We start from the raw sequence: 18,545 nt of genomic DNA on the forward strand, positions 1-18,545 counted from the left end.
CTCAGAGAAGAGCCTGTCATGCTAGTGTTCATTTCCCATGGCTGCTGTAACAAAGAACCACGAGCTTGGTGGCTTAAAATGACACGTTTGTTCTCTCAGTTCTAGGGGCTAGAACTGCAAACTCCAGGTGTCAGCAAGGCCTTCTGAAGGCTCCAGGGAAGACTCCTTTCTTGCCTCCTCCAGCTTCTGGGGGTTCCTGGAGTTTCTTGGCTTGTGGCTGCAGAACTCCAGTCTCTGCCTCCATCTTCACGTGACCTTCTTATGAGGACACTACTCAATGAATGTAGGGTCCACCCTCATCCAGAATGGGTGTCTGTAGTGGCTCAGACAGTAAAGAATCTGCCTGCCATGTGGGAAGCTCAGTTTCAATCCCTGGGTGGGGAAGATTCCCCTGGAGAAGGGAATGGCTACCCACTCCAATATTCTTGCCTGGAGAATTCCATGGACAGAGGGGCCTGGCAGGCTACAGTCCACGGAGTTGCAAAGAGTTGGACATAACTGAGTGACTAACACTTTCACGTTTTTTTCATTTTCTAATCCAGTATGACCTCATCTTGACTAATTACACCTTTACAGACTCTGTTTCCAAACAAGGTTACATTCTGAGGTTCCAGGTGGACATGAATTGGGGGTATAGGCAGGGACACTATTCAACCCAGTGCACCCCCATAAGAGGAAGTGCCAAGGAGGGGTGACTGATCCTTCCCAGGGGGAATAAGAAGGGTTCAGGGACATTTTCACAGAACAGGCCGGAGGTCTGAAGGCCAGGGAAGAGGCCAGGAAGAGAGAACCACATCAGCAAGAACACAGGTCGGCAAGGAGCAGTTGTCAGGCTTGGAGACAAGGAGGGAAAAGACAGAGCTGAATCTGGGAAAGTTCTAGAGACCAAATCCCAAAGGTCCTCATACTGTAGTCAGGAGCCAGTTTTCCCTGACACACAGTGGGGATCTTTTGCCCACCTTACCCAGTGGTGAACCCCTCTTCCCTCTGATTCCATTCAGTGGTCATTTAGGGGCACCCTTCCCGGGCTCAGTGGTAAGGAATCTGCCTGTCAATGCAGAAGCCACAGAAGATGCAGGTTAGATCCTTGGGTGGGGAAGAGGCTCTGGAAGAGGGCATAGCAACTCACTCCAGTATTCTTGCCTGGAGAACCCCATGGACAGAGGAGCCAGCAGGCTACAGTCCATAGGGTTGCAACTGAGTGACTGAGTATGAGCACAGCATGTTCCCAGGCTCCACAGAAGCATCTGGATCTGCTCTCCCAGGGCCCCTCTGCCATGTCCATTATCTCACAGAACATTGCTCACAATGACTCACTCTCCAGCCTGTCCTCCCACTACACTGTGAGCTACTTGAGGAAGAACCACATCTTATTCATCTCTACACACCGAGCTGAGCACAGGTTGGCACGTAATCTGTGCAAACCTGCAATGTTTCAGAAGCTGGCTGAGTGGTCAGCCAGAGAATCGAAGTGGAGAAGAGGCTTTCAAATAGTTGGAACCAATACTCACAACTCCCAAGGTATCCAAAGGGGCTCCCACTGAAACCAGGCTCAGTAGGAATGTTCTTTATGGGCGACTTTAGCACTTCAGTGTCCTACCAGGAAAGCTATCTCTCTGACCCTCGCCACTCTGTGAGCTTGGCGTCTCACCATCTCAGTTCTGACACTGAACCTCCCTAAACGCTGACTTGCACTAAGTTGTACCTTCTGTGTTGTTTCTCTAGGCAGCTGCGCTGGTTCATATTTACACTGACGGGTCTGTATTGGTCACACATGGAGGCAACGAACTGGGACAAGGTATTCACACCAAAATGCTGCAGGTGAGGGAAATAAAATTCATCTCTCTATACACTGTTGACATGACTGACTTTTGGCACTAATTTTAGAGTTAATGACAACCCCCTGTACGTGCACCCTAAGATCTTGACTATTGAGTTGAAAAACTTCTTACATGCCAGCTAGAATGGCAGAGGTGGTAGAAATCAACACGTGTACAAACATTCCTGGAGCTTGGCCAGGGTTTATGGACGGAGGTGGTTCTTAGTGAAAACACCATTGGTGGGCCTGCAGAGCACTCAGTACTTTGGCCACCTGATGCGAAGAACTGACTCCTTGGAAAAGACCCTGATGCTGGGAAAGATTGATGGCAGGAGGAGAAGGGGACGACAGAGGATGAGGTGGTTGGATGGCATCACCGACTCGATGGACATGAGTTTGAGCAAGCTCCAGGAGTTGGTGATGGACAGGGAGGCCTGGCGTGCTGCAGTCCATGGGGTCGCAAAGAGTCGGACATGACTGAGCGACTGAACTGAATTGACAGCACTGTTGTGGGTACACATGCAGGTTTATCCAGAGTGGGAGGTTTCTCAACTTTTCTATTTTGAGACCAGTATGTATAATTTTTAAAGTCTGGACAATAATATTGGGTGGCTAATATATTGTTTTGACCATCAGGGACAAATAGTTCATCAACTGTCATCATCCTATAATTTTTAAAAGATATGTAACACACACACATATATACAAAGTAGGAAGACATAGCCCCAAAAGAAAGAAAAAATAATACTTTAAATTGAATAAATTTAACTGTGAAACTGAAAGTCAGTCAGTCATGTCTCAGACTCTTCACGATCCCATGGACTGTGGCATGCCAGGCTCCTCTGTCCATTGGAATTTTCTAGGCAAGAATACTGGAGTGGGTAGCTATTCCCTTCTCCAGAGGATCTTCCCTATTCAAGGATCGAACTCAGAACCCAGGTGTCCCGCATTGCAGGCAGATTCTTTACTGTCTGAGTCACCAGGGAAGCCCAAGAATACTAGAGTGGGTAGCCTATCCTTTCTCCAGGAGATCTTTCTAACCTGGGGATCGAACCAGGGTCTCGTGCATTGCAGGCGGATTCTTTACCAGCTGAGCTAATAGGGATTTATGTATAATTTACTAGATTGTTATAGTGCACATCTGCAACTTTTGACCATTCAGTCCCTCAGCTCCTTTGGAATACCTCTCCCAAACTCTATGTAGTTTTGAAGGACACCTCAATTCTGTTACCTTTTAACCTCATCCCCCTCCTTGCCTCAACACCTGCCACAGATATAGACATAGGCCCCTGGTCTGGCCAGGCATGGTTCCTGAACCCTGCTGGCTGCAGAGATCGGTCTGGGAAAAAGACATGGCCGAGCAAATCTAATCAGCATCCTTTCCTGGGGTGCTGTGTAGATGCCAGGAGAAAGGAACTATTTTTCCCTTGTGGTTGCTTAGCCACTGTGCTTAGGCCAGGAGTTGTTAGGGGCAATTCTGTGCCAAAGATGAAACTCATCTACGGTTGGAAATAACATGGCCATTATCATAGAAAGACTGTGAAAGACTGTGAGGGGAACTGAATGAGACCACAAAGCCCCTAGACACAGATATACATGACACTAACTCCTCCATCCTTCCCAGGTGTGTGAACCAATAAATTCCTTTTGGATTTTCATCACCAAGAATTAATCAAATTGTCCCCTTTTTTTTCTCATTTTGCATCTTTCTGGAAAAATTCAGTCCTGAATAATATTAGTTTGAAGATTAGCAAGTATGAATAGGTTCATACCTGCAGACATTTAGAAAAAGCCTTTTTGCAAAAACTAAAAAATAATATCAGCCAAAATAACGTTTTTTTCTTCCTTACCTCTCTTTCTTTCTCATTTCTTCTTGGTTAAACATCTTCATTGCCATATGTGTCCGCTAGAGAAACTGGAACGAAAATAACAGAAAAGGAAGACTGAACAGCACACACTAGAGGAGTATAATCAGGTGGAAACAAATAGAAAAAAAGAGTGACATGACATATGAGCTCAGTCTTGTCTGACTCTTTGCGACCCCATGGACTGTAGCCCCCCAGGCTCCTCTGTCCATGGGATTTCCCAGGCAAGAATACTGGAGTGGGTTGCCATTTCCTCCTCCAGAGGATCTTCCCAATCCAAGAATTGAACTGGAGTCTTTTGCATCTCCTGCATTAGCAGATGAATTCTTCAACCCTGCACCACCTGGGGAGCCCCAGAAGAAAAGAAGGAGGAAGCTAAAGTTAAACTGGGGGCACTTCCCCGGTGGTCCAGTGGCTAAGACTCCATACATGCTGCTACTAAGAGTTTGCGTGCTGCAACCAAAGGTCTGATGTGCCACAATGAAATAATACATATTTTTTAAAAGCACTGAACTGAAGGTGGGAACTAGGGCGAGACAGGCCCTCACAGTCCTTCCAAGTTCATCTGATACCGGTACCAACAGACTTAAGACCAAACTCTGAATCAATCAATTTAATTTCTATCTCTCTTCCTGCCACCGTCACCAAGTTAATCTGAATAATCTCAACTTGGCCTATTCTCTACACATGCAAAATTTAGAAAATAGGAAATCCTTAACATCCTAAGTACACTAAATTTGAATTGAAGAACTGCTGTGGAATATTACCAAGAAAACGCTTCAAAAATTAGCATGAGGTCTTACTAAAAAGTGGTTTTAATTGTTATAAATGCATTATGTTAGGCTTTAGAGGATATTGTGGATGTAATAAAAATAAAATTTTAACTAAGAAAAAGAATGACTCAAGTCTTAAAAAGAAGGTCTTACCAGGTTTAAAATTATTTCTTTTTCTCATAGGTGGCCAGCCGTGAATTAAAAATACCCATGTCTCACTTGCACATCTGTGAAACAAGTACCGCCATGGTGCCTAATACAATCGCTACAGCAGCATCCGTCGGAGCAGATATCAATGGCAAAGCCGTGCAGGTGCTTCCTTCTGTCTGTCTTTCCCTGGGTGCTTTCTCCACATCTCTGGTTTTCGTAACTGGATACAGGCACAGTGGTTGGCTTCAGAGAAGTCATCTGTGTCACAGAATGTAGGCTTGGGATCACCAAAATGCCTGGAGAGTGTGTTAGTTGGACCCAAACTGAGATGACAAATAGACCCAGAATATAATGACTCCAACACAACAAAAGTTCTTTTTTTGTGTGTGTATAATACTGCAGAAGGAATATTTGGTCATTTGAGCACCCAGAATGATGGCAGTTCCTCCATCTTCAACATGTGGCTTTCAAGATTGCCCAGAGTGTCATCACTGGAGTGAGCCAGAGAAGGAAAAGAGCATGGGGGAAAACCCGGGAGGAATACAAGTCACTTCCCCTCAGCATGCATTAGCAGAACAGCCTCAGGCAAAGTCCAACAACAAGGGAGGCTGGGGAAACTTAGAGCAGTGGGGATCCATAGGCCCAGCTCTATGGAGGAGTAGATGTTGGCAAACAGTCTCTGTCCCTGGGAGATACAGAAAGAAGAAATCTGGGTACTGCATAATGCAGACCTGTGCAAGTTTCCTGTAAGCAAGTTCTTACAGGCAGGTAGGCAAGCAGAAGCCCAGCCAGGTAGACATGCTGCAATTAAAGTTTCTGCATCAGTAAGAATTCTACCTCAGTACTTCCTTTTTCTTTGTACTTATTTTACTAAATGATGTATAAAAAGATAAATCTTCACTAATTCAGAATAGAATGATGACTTCATATTTCTTAATTCAAAGATCTTACTGCATATATTTTTGAAGTAATATCTATTTTTCATGTTTCTGTTATAAACTGTCCACTTTTTCCACTGGGACATTGAGGGGAGACATATGTCCTTACTCCCAGGACACTGCAATTATGCTACCAAAAGAGACCACTTTCAAATCCATCTTATCATTGTGGAGACATCTCCAAGACTCAAAAAATAGACTCATTTTGCTCAGAACAAGTTGGGAAACCTCAAATTCATGAGATCCAATTTTAGGTAGAATCAAACACAAAGCAAGAACTGCTCAGTGTGTATGGTGGGTGTCAGCCCAAACTATGCATTTGTCTTCTAGGGTTTTAGGTTTCTGTATCAAGAATCAGAAACTTTGTCGATCTAGCTTATTACAAAAACAAATTTATTTTCTCACTTCACACTCAAAGCCAATGCCTTAACTGAAGTAGTTTGGTGGTGGATGGATGAACAGACAGAGGGATAAAAGGACAGACAGAGAGTTGAACAATATTTCAGACCCAGAGGGATACTGGCATATCATTGTTATAGACTGAAAAGCACAAATTTGAATGAAAATAATTTTGTTCCACTGATCGTAATGGCTAAAAAATATGAAAGAAGGTTAGGGTTAGAAAAAAACGGAGAAGGAATTAAGAACATGAATATTCTTAGAAAGGGGATCTGAAAGTAGAAATTCAACTGAGCCCATATTTTCACAGGAAATGAATGAGGAAGAGAAAGCACTCTCTATAAAAGATACTCTCCTCAAGGTCAGGAGTGGTGTGATACCATCCCTGAGTTCCCACTGTGTCAGTGTCAAACACTTCATAAGCATTCACTGAACTGGTCAATTATCCACCAATATTCTTTCAAATTATTTTCAAATTCTTTCAATATTCTTTCAAATCCTAACCTCCAGTCTTCTCTAATGAGCATTCACTTCTTTACTCCTTTAAGAATGCTTGTCAGATCCTTCTGAAACGCCTTGAGCCCATCATTAAGAAAAATCCAGAAGGTACCTGGGAAGAATGGGTAAGTGTTCCACTCCGTCACTACAAATGAGAAAGTAGTCCACACCAGTGCTGAGAGTGCTATGGTAGTGCATAGCTGCCCCATGTAGACTCAGTCCTAGGAGCAGGTGGATGTGGGAGAGGGTGGGATTACCAGGCTGAGATGGCTGCTTTGTGAACTATCCCAGGCATTAGTGGGGTCAGAGCACAGGAAACAGCATTGCTGAGAGGAGGAACACAAGTGTGTGAAGAATTACCAGAGACTTACTCTCTCTTCCTAAATAAGAAAGAGGAAAAGACTGAGCCTTCCTAAGCCATAAAAAGGTGATGCTTTAAGTAGGGAGGAAGAAAACAAAAAAGCCTAACTGTGAATATGCCTCAGGGGAAATGACTTGCTTCATCCAACTTTACAATGTCCTATATCTTATTTCATTAAAACAATTATCTCACACTGGCACACACATTGGCTAGAGTTCTAACACTTAGAAATGAAGCTGTAAATACCTTGAGAACTAAGCCCCTATATCATGATGTGCAGCAAGATTCCATTTTATTTGCTTAATTTAGATTTCTGAACTCAGTCAGAAGGAGATTGTTAGTATACCAGCTGAGGAGCAAAAATATTAGGATAGGTCCTATTATTGGTAACAAAGCACCAGTAACAATTTTCAAATGTCAATTTTGGTGTATAGAATATTTTCATTTTCCCCTCTCAGATGGTATGTTTATCTTATTCTGACTAAATATGCCCATTCTGCAGATAGAAGCTGCTTTTGAACAAAGAATCAGTCTTTCAGCTACTGGATACTTCAGGTAAAAATTACAATAATGCCTTGACCTGGCTAAGAAAATATGAGGCCATCAAATCACTCTGGGCCTCAGTTCCCTCATTTGTAAAATAAATTTTTATTTTGTGGTCCTTAAGGTTCCCTCTAGGCTCCAAATTCCATGATTTCACATAGGCCTTTGAGCTATGTTCAAAGAAATAGTAGATAATAAAAATATCCCTAATTTGTAAAAATAAATAAACGAATATGAATTGTAACATCTAATCATTATTTACTATTCCTTACCATGAGTAGTAAGAAGATACCATTAGAAATAAGTTGCAACTCAGTTTTACAAATCTCCTTCCCTTTATCATAAAACCTTTCTATTTTGAAGCTCCTTTCTGGGCAAGAGAGATGGATAAGATGCTTAATTTGACTTCTGAACTCAATCAGAAGGAAATTGTTAGTGTATCCGCTGAAGAGAAAAAATTTTGAATGGGCTCTATTACTGGTAACAAAGCAAGAGAGATGGAGAGACGGATAGGATGGTGATCACCACTCATCATTGGTGCAGTGGCTGGCAGTGAAGGCCCTCAGTAGATGCATGTTAATTAAACAAAACACGAAAAGGAGCATATGTGAGTGCTCAGTCGCTTCAGTCACGTCCAACTCTTTGCAACCCTATGGACAGTAGCCCTCCAGGTTTCTCAGTCCATGAGATTCTCCAGGCAAGAATGCTGAAGTGGGTTGCCATGCCGTCCTCCAGGAGATCTTTCCAACCCAGGAATCCAACCAGCATTTCCTGTGTCTCCTGCGTTGCAGGCAGATTCTTTACTGCTGAACCACCAGGGAAGCACACACACAGAGGAGAGCGGATTGTCAAATGCAGGAAGTATTGACATTAGTTTTACAATCAAATGAAACAAACTAACACACACACACACACACAGAAAATCTCATGAAGAAAGGAGGTAACAGCCAGCCCAATGCCCTGTACATAATGAGTTCCAAATTCCTGATTTCATCTACCCAACAAAAGGGTAGATCAGCCCTCTAGCTGGGTCCATCTTCCATTAACAACACATTGAATTACCTGCCCTTTTTCACCAGCCCTGTATTACCATCAGTTCCTTATGAGTTCAGTTAGCACAATCTAGGGGTCCCTCACAAAGAGTCAGACACGACTAAAAAGGCCTAGCAGCGTAGCAGTCACTTCCCGGATTCTGGGAATCCTAATAAAATCAATTGAGGTTTTCAGTGTGCAGATCTAAAACTCAAATCTTAATTCCTCAAGATACAGTGAGGTCCGGAGCAAGTGAAATAGTTTGTTGGTTTCTCCTTTTTTGGCATCCTAACTTGAGCACAAAGCATTTCCTCTTTAAAAATGGAGGCAAATGTTAGGGTTCCTGTAACAAGCTAGATTGCAAACACAGGTAGCAGTTTAATTGAGCTTAAAAGGCGGTCACAATCAACATCAATCAAATAAAATGCTAATGAAAATTTTGGTAACTTTTAAAACAAATCAATATTGTTTGCACCCCCCTCCCAAGCTAAAGGACTTTATTTCTTCCATCAGGGGCTACAAGGCCTTCATGGACTGGGAGAAGGGAGAGGGAGACCCTTTCCCCTACTATGTCTATGGAGCTGCCTGTTCTGAGGTTGAAATTGACTGCCTGACAGGAGCTCACAAAGTAAGTCATTTGACAGGTTTCCTCTTGGCAAGTTAGAACGACAACAACAACAAAATGTGTTTACATTAATAGCCCCCTTTCATTATGTAATACTTGTACAATAAGAACAAGATTCTTTCAATTACACGGGAATGTCGAGAGATTCAGCTTTATCCTAAATTTCCACTCAAAAAGAGGTAGTTGAGAAAGAATTGCTCATGACAGCCTAAAATGCATTAAATTTTTTATTCTATTTCAGACAAAATTACATTCCAAAGTTTTGTGGGGTTTGGGGGTTTTGTTTTGTTTTTTCTGTGAAAAAAAGGATCTATTCCTAAAGGAAGGTCAATTTATCTATTTCAGTTCAGTTTAGTCGCGTCGCTCAGTCGTGCCCTACTCTTTGCAACCCCGTGGACTGCAGCACTCCAGGCTTGCCTGTCCATCACCAATTCCCAGAGCTTGTTCAAACTCATGTTCATTGAGTCGGTGATGCCATCCAACCATCTCATCCTCAGTCATCCCCTTCTCCTCCTGCCTTCACTCTTTCCCAGCATCAGGGTCTTTTCCAAGGAGTCAGTTCTTCACATCAGGTGGCCAAATTATTGGAGTTTCAGCTTCAGCATCAGTCCTTTCAATGAATATTCAGGACTGATTTCCTTTAGGATGGACTGGTTGGATCTCCTTGCAGTCCAAGGGACTCTCAAGAGTCTTCTCCAACACCACAGTTCAAAAGCATCAATTCTTCGGCCCTCAGCTTTCTTTATGGTCCAACTCTCACATCCATACATGACCACAGGAAAAACCACAGCTTTGACTATGGACCTTTGTCAGAAAAGTAATGTCTCTGCTTTTTAATATGCTGTCCAGGTTGGTCATAGCTTTTCTTTCAAGGAGCAAGTGTCTTTTAAATTCATGGCTGCAGTCACCATCTGCAGTGATTTTGGAGACCAAAAAAATTAAGTCTGCCACTGCTTCCATTGTTTTCCCATCTATTTGCCATGAAGTAATGGGACTGGATGCCATGATCTTAGTTTTCTGAATGTTGAGTTTTAAGCCATTTTTTCACTCTCCTCTTTCAATTTCATCAAGAGGCTCTTTAGTTCCTTTTTGCTGTCATAAGTGTGTACAAGCTGCCATCTGCATATCTGAGGTTATTGATATCAAGTTATCTATCTGACTAGGTAATTTAGTAAACTGTCTTGAGTAAATGCTTTAAAAGCATATAGTGATGTGATATCTCCCCAAAGTCAATTATCCCAAGGTAGTACTGAGATCAGTAGTACCAGAGATATTCCTGAGATGGATCACAGGCACGCAGGGCTTTGTGTGGCGTCTCCACAATCTGTGTGCACGTGCCCAATAACACAACACAAGGGCCAGATTAGTGTGATGTTTCTCAGGGAAGGAAGTAAATTGGTCTCAACAGTTACCCTTAATAAACGGAAGATCTTACAAATCCCCAAATTCATACATGCCACTGTGGCTACATGATTTCCTCAGTAAAATGGCAACAATACCACCTATAGCAAACCATTATGAGGCTTAGATGAGCTCATGATTTTAATTACAAATCCAGCTTCAGAATCTGATGGATAATCGGGCTCATTTATTTACTAAGTGATACCCAGACACACCCACATATCATGGACTTTAAAGTCACTTAAGATAAACCAAAACTATGAAAACGGAAGACCTTCTGAGATCATCAACAGTCCTCCTAGCACTAAATTTGAAGAGCTTAGTAGATGTCTTACCACCTCTAATGTTGATGGGGTTCCATGTAGTGCTAATCAACTAGCAAGAGTCCTGGAATAAATTGGAACCATTTGAATAAACCCTAAAATAGTATTTTTAATTCAAGTTTTTAGGGTCAGGGCCTCTTGAGAAACCTATATGCAAGTCAGGAAGCAATAGTTAGAACTGGACATGGAACAACAGACTGGTTCCAAATAGGAAAAGGAGTACATCAAGGCTGTATATTGTCACCCTGCTTATTTAACTTACATGCAGAGCACATCATGAGACATGCTGGGCTGGAGGAAGCACAAGCTGGAATCAAGATTGCCGGGAGAAATATCAGTAACCTCAGATATACAGATGACACCACCCTTATGGCAGAAAGTGAAGAACTAAAGAGCCTCTTGATGAAAGTGAAAGAGGAGAGTGAAAAAGTTGGCTTAAAGCTCAACATTCAGAAAACTAAGATCATGGCATCCCAGTCCCATCACTTCATGGCAAATAGATGGGGAACAGTGGAAACAATGTCAGACTTTATTTTTGGGGACTCCAAAATCACTGCAGATGGTGATTGCAGCCATGAAATTAAAAGACGCTTACTCCTTGGAAAGAAAGTTATGACCAACCTAGATAGCATATTCAAAAGCAGAGACATTACTTTGCCAACAAAGGTCCGTCTAGTCAAAGCTATGGTTTTTCCAGTGGTCATATATGGATGTGAGAGTTGGACTGTGAAGAAAGCTGAGTGCTGAAGAATTGATGCTTTTGAACTGTGGTGTTGGAGAAGACTCTTGAGAGTCCCTTGGACTGCAAGGAGATCCAACCAGTCTATCCTAAAGGAAATTGGTCCTGGGTGTTCATTGGAGGGACTGATGTTGAAGCTGCAACTCCAATACTTTGGCCACCTGATGAGAAAAACTGACTCATTGGAAAAGACCCTGATGCTGGGAAAGATTGAAGGCAGGAGGAGAAGGGGACAACAGAGGATGAGACGGTTGGATGGCATCACTGACTCGATGGACATGGGTTTGGGTGGACTCCAGGAGTTGGTGATGGACAGGGAGGCCTGGCGTGCTGCGGTTCATGAGGTTGCAAAGAGTCAGACATGACTGAGCAACTGAACTGAACTGAATTTTAATTTTGGCAGAAAATCAGAACAGACATCGTCATGGATGCCTGCTGCAGTCTAAATCCGGCCATCGATATTGGGCAGGTAGGTGCTGCCCCACCTGGATGGATGCCTCTTTTTGAGAGTCATTGTGGGGTCGGTAAAGGCCTTCTGAAAAGCACATAATATCAGAGCTTGGCATTTTCCCTCTTCAGATTGAAGGTGCGTTTATTCAGGGAATGGGCCTTTATACCACTGAAGAGCTGAAATATTCCCCAGAAGGTGTCCTGTACTCTCGAGGCCCAGATGAGTACAAAATTCCAACCATCAGCGATGTCCCAGAGGAATTTAATGTCTCCTTGTTGCCATCATCACAAACTCCACTAACCATCTATTCATCCAAGGTAAGCATTCAAACCTACAACTACACAATGTGCTTTTAAAAACACACACTACCTTTCCTGTAGAACAACTAGTTAACCCACACAGGATTTTTACATTTTAAGTGATGCTAGAATTTCTAAGAGTATGCAAGCTTCACTCAGTCAGTCAGTCAACAAACAATTATTGAAAATTATTTTATGTAAGATGCTGTGCTAGGAGTTGGTGAAAAAGACCTGCCCTTCACCTACAGTGGCTGATGGTCTAGTGTAGAAGCCTCTAAAACAAATGTTCTTCCTTGCAGGGCCTGGGGGAGTCTGGGATGTTCCTGGGGTCATCCGTGTTCTTTGCCATCACTGATGCTGTGGCTGCAGCTCGCAAAGAAAGAGACATAGCTGAGGATTTCACAGTGAAGAGCCCAGCGACTCCAGAATGGGTTCGAATGGCCTGTGCAGATCGGTTCACAGAAATGGTATGGAATTACTGTTTATTTTCCTAAAAGGTGATTTTTCTGTATCTTGAATCTTAGACTACTCAGGTAAATTATAAGATTATATATAAATCTTATATATACATTATAAAAAATTTATGATACAAAATATATGTTATATTATAAATTATATATAATTTACTTGGGTAAATTATCATCAAATTATAAGAGCACATTATAAGATACAAGCTCATCAAGTATAAGATGATAAAAATAATCACACAAATACCTTTTAGTATATGTAGTAATTTAAACTTTATGAAAAGCATTTCCCTATCTGTTATGTAACTTAATCATCTGGGCAACCTTTTTTTTTTTCTGTTTTTAAATTTATTTATTTTTAATTGAAGGATAATTGCTTTAAATATTGTGTTGGTTTTTGCCATACATCAACATGAATCAGCCATAGGTATACATATGTCCCCTCCCTCTTGAACCTCCCTCCCACCCCACCCCATGGGCAATCTTTAAGTAGGATAATTTATGGTGCTTCAGAAACAAATAGCTAAATATGAAACAACAGACCATTTTCACCAAACCATTCTAAATATTCCCTCCCTCTATCCTACCAAATCTATCCAATTCTTCAACAAAAACAAATACACAAAAAATAACCCAGGTCAAGGAGAAGTATTTGATAATGTCACTTTCCACGTCCTCTGTACAAACACAGAGTACACCCAGTCTGTCTTTTATTCAGGAAACATGTGGTCTCATGTCCCGCTGATGCTTCTCCACTTCATTTCATTTCATAGCAGTGCCTCCCAGCCCAGGGGTGAGGATTTGGGAGCCATCTGCTATACACATGTGCACACAGCAACGCCAGCCTGCTGGCTGGGGCAGACACTCAGTAGTGGGTGGGTCATTGGTTCCACCCTGCACTGATTTCCTCATAGCTTCCTTACATCAACAGTAATGGTAGTTCACACTGACTAGATATTTTACAGATTATCTCACTACTCATTCCTACAACTCTATCAGGTAACTACTATGATTTTCTTCATGTTACTATTGAGGAAACTGAGGTATAGTAATTTACCCAAGGTCAAGACTCAAGCCCAGACCATCTGGCTCCAAAGAAGTAATAACTGCCTCCTAGAGAGAAAAGAACTGATTCTCTACTTCTTAAAAGAAATGTGTGTTTTCATAACTATATTAAAGGAAACCCAAATACTTAACTGACCTCCTTAAAACAGCCAGCCATAGAGTGAAAGAACAAAGTGACTCAGGATTTAGGAATATTACTTAAAGGAATGTTTCATAACTACTCATTCCCTTCCCCTGCGTGATCCAGTCCTCTCCCCATCTCCAAATCTGACTCAGCATTTCATGGACTCCAATAATACTGACCATCCTGGATTTCCCTCCGTCTCCCAGAGATGGTTTTGCCCCTCAGGCTGACCCTCAGCCAATTGCACTGTCCACAGAAAGAATTCCAATCATCTGCCTCAGGCCAGTCCCTGCTCAGATGGTCAAGGCCAGAGACCCCACCCTCCTTCACCGCAGGGACTCCTCTGGGCTGTTCAGGCCTGGAGAGCCATGTCTGCCCATTCGCAACAGCACCAATGACACGAAACTGCAGAATCATGTGACCTCCACTCCCAAAAGCACAAGCATTTCTGACCCTTAAACAGAAGTCCTCCATCACCTTTTGCAGTAATAAATATCCTTTTCTGAAATGGGGCAGATTCGGGTAACCAAAAAAACACAACAGAAGATACTAATCTTCCTTTCTTGCATGGTTGAACATGTTCAGCCTTCAAATGTCCCAGCTTTTAGAAAATGAATTTCTTCATTTCCAAGACTTCAGGCCGCTTTTAATAGTCCAGTTGTCTGGCAGTCACTCCGTCACATGCAATGATAAAATGTGAATCACTTTAATTTCATTCACCATTTGAAACTCAGCCTGTCAGCTACCTGGCCCATGTAAGGAGGCCACATTTTCTCCCAAATCTGATGGTTTCATGGTAAGATTAATAAATGTCTTCATGGATATAAAGCATGTACTGATTTGTACACCCATCAACTAAATGATCACAGTCAATGTGAGAGTGACCTCTCATTTTCTAAAATATAAGTATTTTAGAATGAGTATTAAAATCAGAGATCAGATCAGTCGCTCAGTCGTGTCCGACTCTTTGCGACCCCATGAATCGCAGCACGCCAGGCCTCCCTGTCCCTCACCAACTCCCGGAGTTCACTCAGACTCACGTCCATCGAGTCGGTGATGCCATCCAGCCATCTCATCCTCTGTTGTCCCCTTCTCCTCTTGCCCCCCCAATCCCTCCCAGCATCAGAGTCTTTTCCAATGAGTAAACTCTTCGCATGAGGTGGCCAAAGTACTGGAGTTTCAGCTTTAGCATCATTCCTTCCAAAGAACTCCCAGGGCTGATCTTCTTCAGAATGGACTGGTTGGATCTCCTTGCAGTCCAAGGGACTCACAAGAGTCTTCTCCAACACCACAGTTCAAAAGCATCAATTCTTTGGCGCTCAGCCTTCTTCATAGTCCAACTCTCACATCCATACATGACCACAGGAAAATACTCATTCTAAATATCACCTTATATTATAATCTATATTTCATATTACAAACCTCATTTGCATAACAAGTATTTTTATCTTCATAAAAGTCACATATGTCCATTATGGAAAAACTAGAAAATGCTGAAAAGAATAAGATTAAAGTTAAAATCAGCCCTAATCCTGCTAACCAAAAATAACCATAATAACCATAACATAACCATTTGGGTTATGTGTATATATATTTATAAATACACACATATGCACACTTTTAACCACATTTTAAATCATATAGGGTTTTTTATTTATTTAAAGTTTTATTGTAGTTTAGTTTGCTTACAATGTTCTGTCAGTTTCTGCTGTATAGCAAAGTGAATGTTATACATATTCATATAGGTTTGTATATATATATATCCTATTTATATACTCATTTTACAAAATCGGGATATCCCTAATATAAATATTTTAAAATATTTGAATAGTATAATGGGGAGTGACTCGGTTGAGCCTGCATTCACAAGAAATCTGGATTGAGAAGATCATTTTCCCATGCAACGTCACTCAAAAAATATAGTTGCTTAAACCCAAAGAGAAAATACCTGGCAAAAATTGTTTATCCTCCAAACTTATCATCTTTATTTATAGCCACTGGAACAAGTTTTAGAGGCAGGAACAGGGCAGAAGTTTTAACTTCTTAATACCAACCCTCCTGTTATTAAGGTTACTTAGAACATGTTGAGAAAGACCATTTATCTTTCATTCTTATCCAACCCTCAATATTCCTAGCAATTCCACTGACCTCACATATATCTGAATCAATGAGAATACAGCCTTCTTCAAATTCTTGACAAGACTTGGGTGACCCAATGGTTTCTCTCTTCTAGCCTACAAACCTCCTCAACTGTAGGTCAGCAGAGAGAGAACAATTAGAGCCAGACTTGAGTGGAGCCTCCTGAAAGAGACAGCGAGGAGGAAGTCCTGGTTCTCAGTTTAACAAAGGGAACAAGAAACACACGAATATAGATTCTACTGCCACTTCCTGTCCCAGGAAATGTCAGTATTCCTCCATCCATATAGTAACACAAACCGGAAACCTTGGACTTAGCTCAACATTTCTCTTTCTCATACTCAGTAGCTAGTCCCTCATCACACCCTGTCAGTTTGAGCCCCCAACAATCTCTTCCATCAGTCATGTTCCTGTTGTTGTTCAGTCACTAAATAATGTCCAACTTTTTGTGACCCCATGAACTGCAGCATGCCAGGCCTCTCTGTCCTTCACTTTTTCCCTGAGTTTGCTTGAACTCATGTCCATTGAGTCAGCTGCCATCAGATGCCATCCAACCATCTCATCCTGTGTTGCTCCCTTCTCCTCTTGCCCTCAATCTTTCCCAGCATCAGGGTCTTTTCTAATGAGTCAGTGCTTTGCACCCTGGACTCTGCAGGTTTCTAGGTTGCAGACCAGTTACAGACCTCATAACTGGTCTGTAGGCTAGAACAGAGAAACTGTTGGATCACCCAAGTCTTGTCAAGGATTTGAAAAGGGCTGTCTTCCCATTGATTCAAGTATACATGAGGTCAGTTTATTTTCCTCCATTTCTATTGACTTCATGTCTAACCACTATGTCATTCATGCATTAAACATTTATTGAGGATCTAATACATGCCTGGCATTAATCTAGGTGCTGAGAATACAGCAGTGAATCAAACAGAGAGTGATCTCTACCTTCAAGAAGCTTACTTTCTAGAGACTCTAAGTCCAACTTCCATCTCTCTAGCCTGGGTCAAAGCAGCCTTGTAACTGGTCTCCCTACACCCACTGCCACCAGAGATGTGTGGTATGACAAACATGATCATGTCCTCCTAGCATGTACACAAGGTGAGAAATTTCCCATCACTCTTACGATAAAGATAAAGCTGTTTATGTTGCCCTGCCAAGCCTATAAACCTGCAGAGTTCAGCCTGGCCAGCACTCCCCCACTTCTCCAGCCGCACGAGGTACCCTACCTCGTCTTGTCTCTCTACCTCAGCTACACTTGCTTTCATCTGTCTGTTCCACATGTCAAGGACAGAGGCCTCCACCAGCTCTTCCTGCTGCTTGGAATCATCTTCTTGCTTTTCCTCACTCAGCTAATCCCCCTCCTTACCTTTCATGTCTTATTTAAATTCAAGAAATTAAATGATATTTCCCTTCTTCCACAGTTTGAGGTTCAGGAGTATAGTGGTGAACTAGACTCACAGGCACCTCTCTCTAGCTGTTTACAGCATAGCAGAGAGGGAAGATAATTGCTGTAAAGTATAAGTGCTTGCCCAACTCTGGGTTATCCCTGAGTGTCAATGGGACAAACTTTTGTAACTTAACCTTAACCTTTTCTTACAGTCAAAGGCGTAAGAGATGAAGCCCAGCTTTGATCATTCATCCTACAATCCATTCATTCATCTAGCATACTTACTCAGCCCTTTCCATGTGCCAAGCACTGCTCGGAACTAAAAAAAACACTGAGATAGTCAGTCTCTGCCACATGGATCCTACATTCTATTGGTAAAACCAGACAGTCAACAAGTAAAGAAATACACAAAATAATTTCAGGTGGTGATAAATATTGTCACACAAAACAGAAGAGTAGGCGGCTAGCATGTGATAGATTATTTTAGATTATTAAAGAAGCTTTCTCTGGAGTATTCATGTTTGATCTGAGGCCTAAATGAAGTGGAGGAACAAGCATGAAGCTGGTAAGGGTGTATTCCAGGCAGAGAATAGCCAGTGCAAATGCCCTGGGGCAGTTCTGATCTTGCCTCCCTGGTAGCAAAAAACTTACAACTGAAAGGCTGCAGCTGTTGTTTTCCATGGCAGAGAGATAAAAGAAATAGAAATATGTGGTCAAGCCACTCTATCTTCACATCTTTGGGTGAAACCTGAATAGTTCTTATCCAGTCAGCAGTTTCCTAGCAACTAGCCTCTATCACAATGCAGATCTACTGCTTTAGATCTTTAGAAACTGTTGTTCATTCACACAGCAGGCCTCCTAAAATTCTTATAGCTTGGCTCTTGACCAGTTTTTTTGGCACAGTAGAGCAAATTTGAACCTGCATTAGAATTTATTGAGATGGCCCAAAAGTTTCTTCAGGTTTTTCAAAAAGTTTGTTCGGGTTTTTCTGTGAGATGTCACCAAACGAAATTTTTGGACAACCCAATACATTTGCTCCAACTACAATGTAGCTTTTTAGTTGACATATGTAAGGATTCACACTGGCATACAACACTGTACTATGAAACCAATTTTTTTTAGAAACAGATACTGATACTTTTTGTATTTGGTCTGTGAA

The 18,545-nt window shown here is 41.9% G+C and overlaps 1 protein-coding gene and 1 long non-coding RNA gene across 3 annotated transcripts in view; one reads left to right on the top strand and one right to left on the bottom strand.

Annotated features, from left to right (window-relative positions):
* The window catches only part of AOX2 (aldehyde oxidase 2), a 77,859-nt gene that overhangs the window by 51,221 nt on the left and 8,093 nt on the right, over nucleotides 1–18,545 (top strand). For both annotated transcript variants that reach the window (XM_059875094.1, NM_001281918.1), the window contains exons 27-34: nucleotides 1,726–1,821; nucleotides 4,641–4,769; nucleotides 6,493–6,567; nucleotides 7,306–7,358; nucleotides 8,892–9,006; nucleotides 11,870–11,935; nucleotides 12,046–12,234; nucleotides 12,516–12,683. In XM_059875094.1, the coding sequence (XP_059731077.1) occupies nucleotides 1,726–1,821; nucleotides 4,641–4,769; nucleotides 6,493–6,567; nucleotides 7,306–7,358; nucleotides 8,892–9,006; nucleotides 11,870–11,935; nucleotides 12,046–12,234; nucleotides 12,516–12,683 (891 nt within the window). The remainder of the gene's footprint in view (nucleotides 1–1,725; nucleotides 1,822–4,640; nucleotides 4,770–6,492; nucleotides 6,568–7,305; nucleotides 7,359–8,891; nucleotides 9,007–11,869; nucleotides 11,936–12,045; nucleotides 12,235–12,515; nucleotides 12,684–18,545) is intronic.
* LOC112442951 (uncharacterized) lies at nucleotides 12,395–18,335 on the bottom strand. Its single transcript, XR_003031170.2, has 2 exons — nucleotides 18,038–18,335; nucleotides 12,395–12,658 (listed from the first exon to the last, which is right to left on the bottom strand). It is a non-coding gene; the product is annotated as an uncharacterized lncRNA (long non-coding RNA).

The sequence above is a fragment of the Bos taurus genome, chromosome 2 (genome assembly GCF_002263795.3).
Source record: "Bos taurus isolate L1 Dominette 01449 registration number 42190680 breed Hereford chromosome 2, ARS-UCD2.0, whole genome shotgun sequence".
Lineage (NCBI taxonomy): Eukaryota > Metazoa > Chordata > Mammalia > Artiodactyla > Bovidae > Bos > Bos taurus.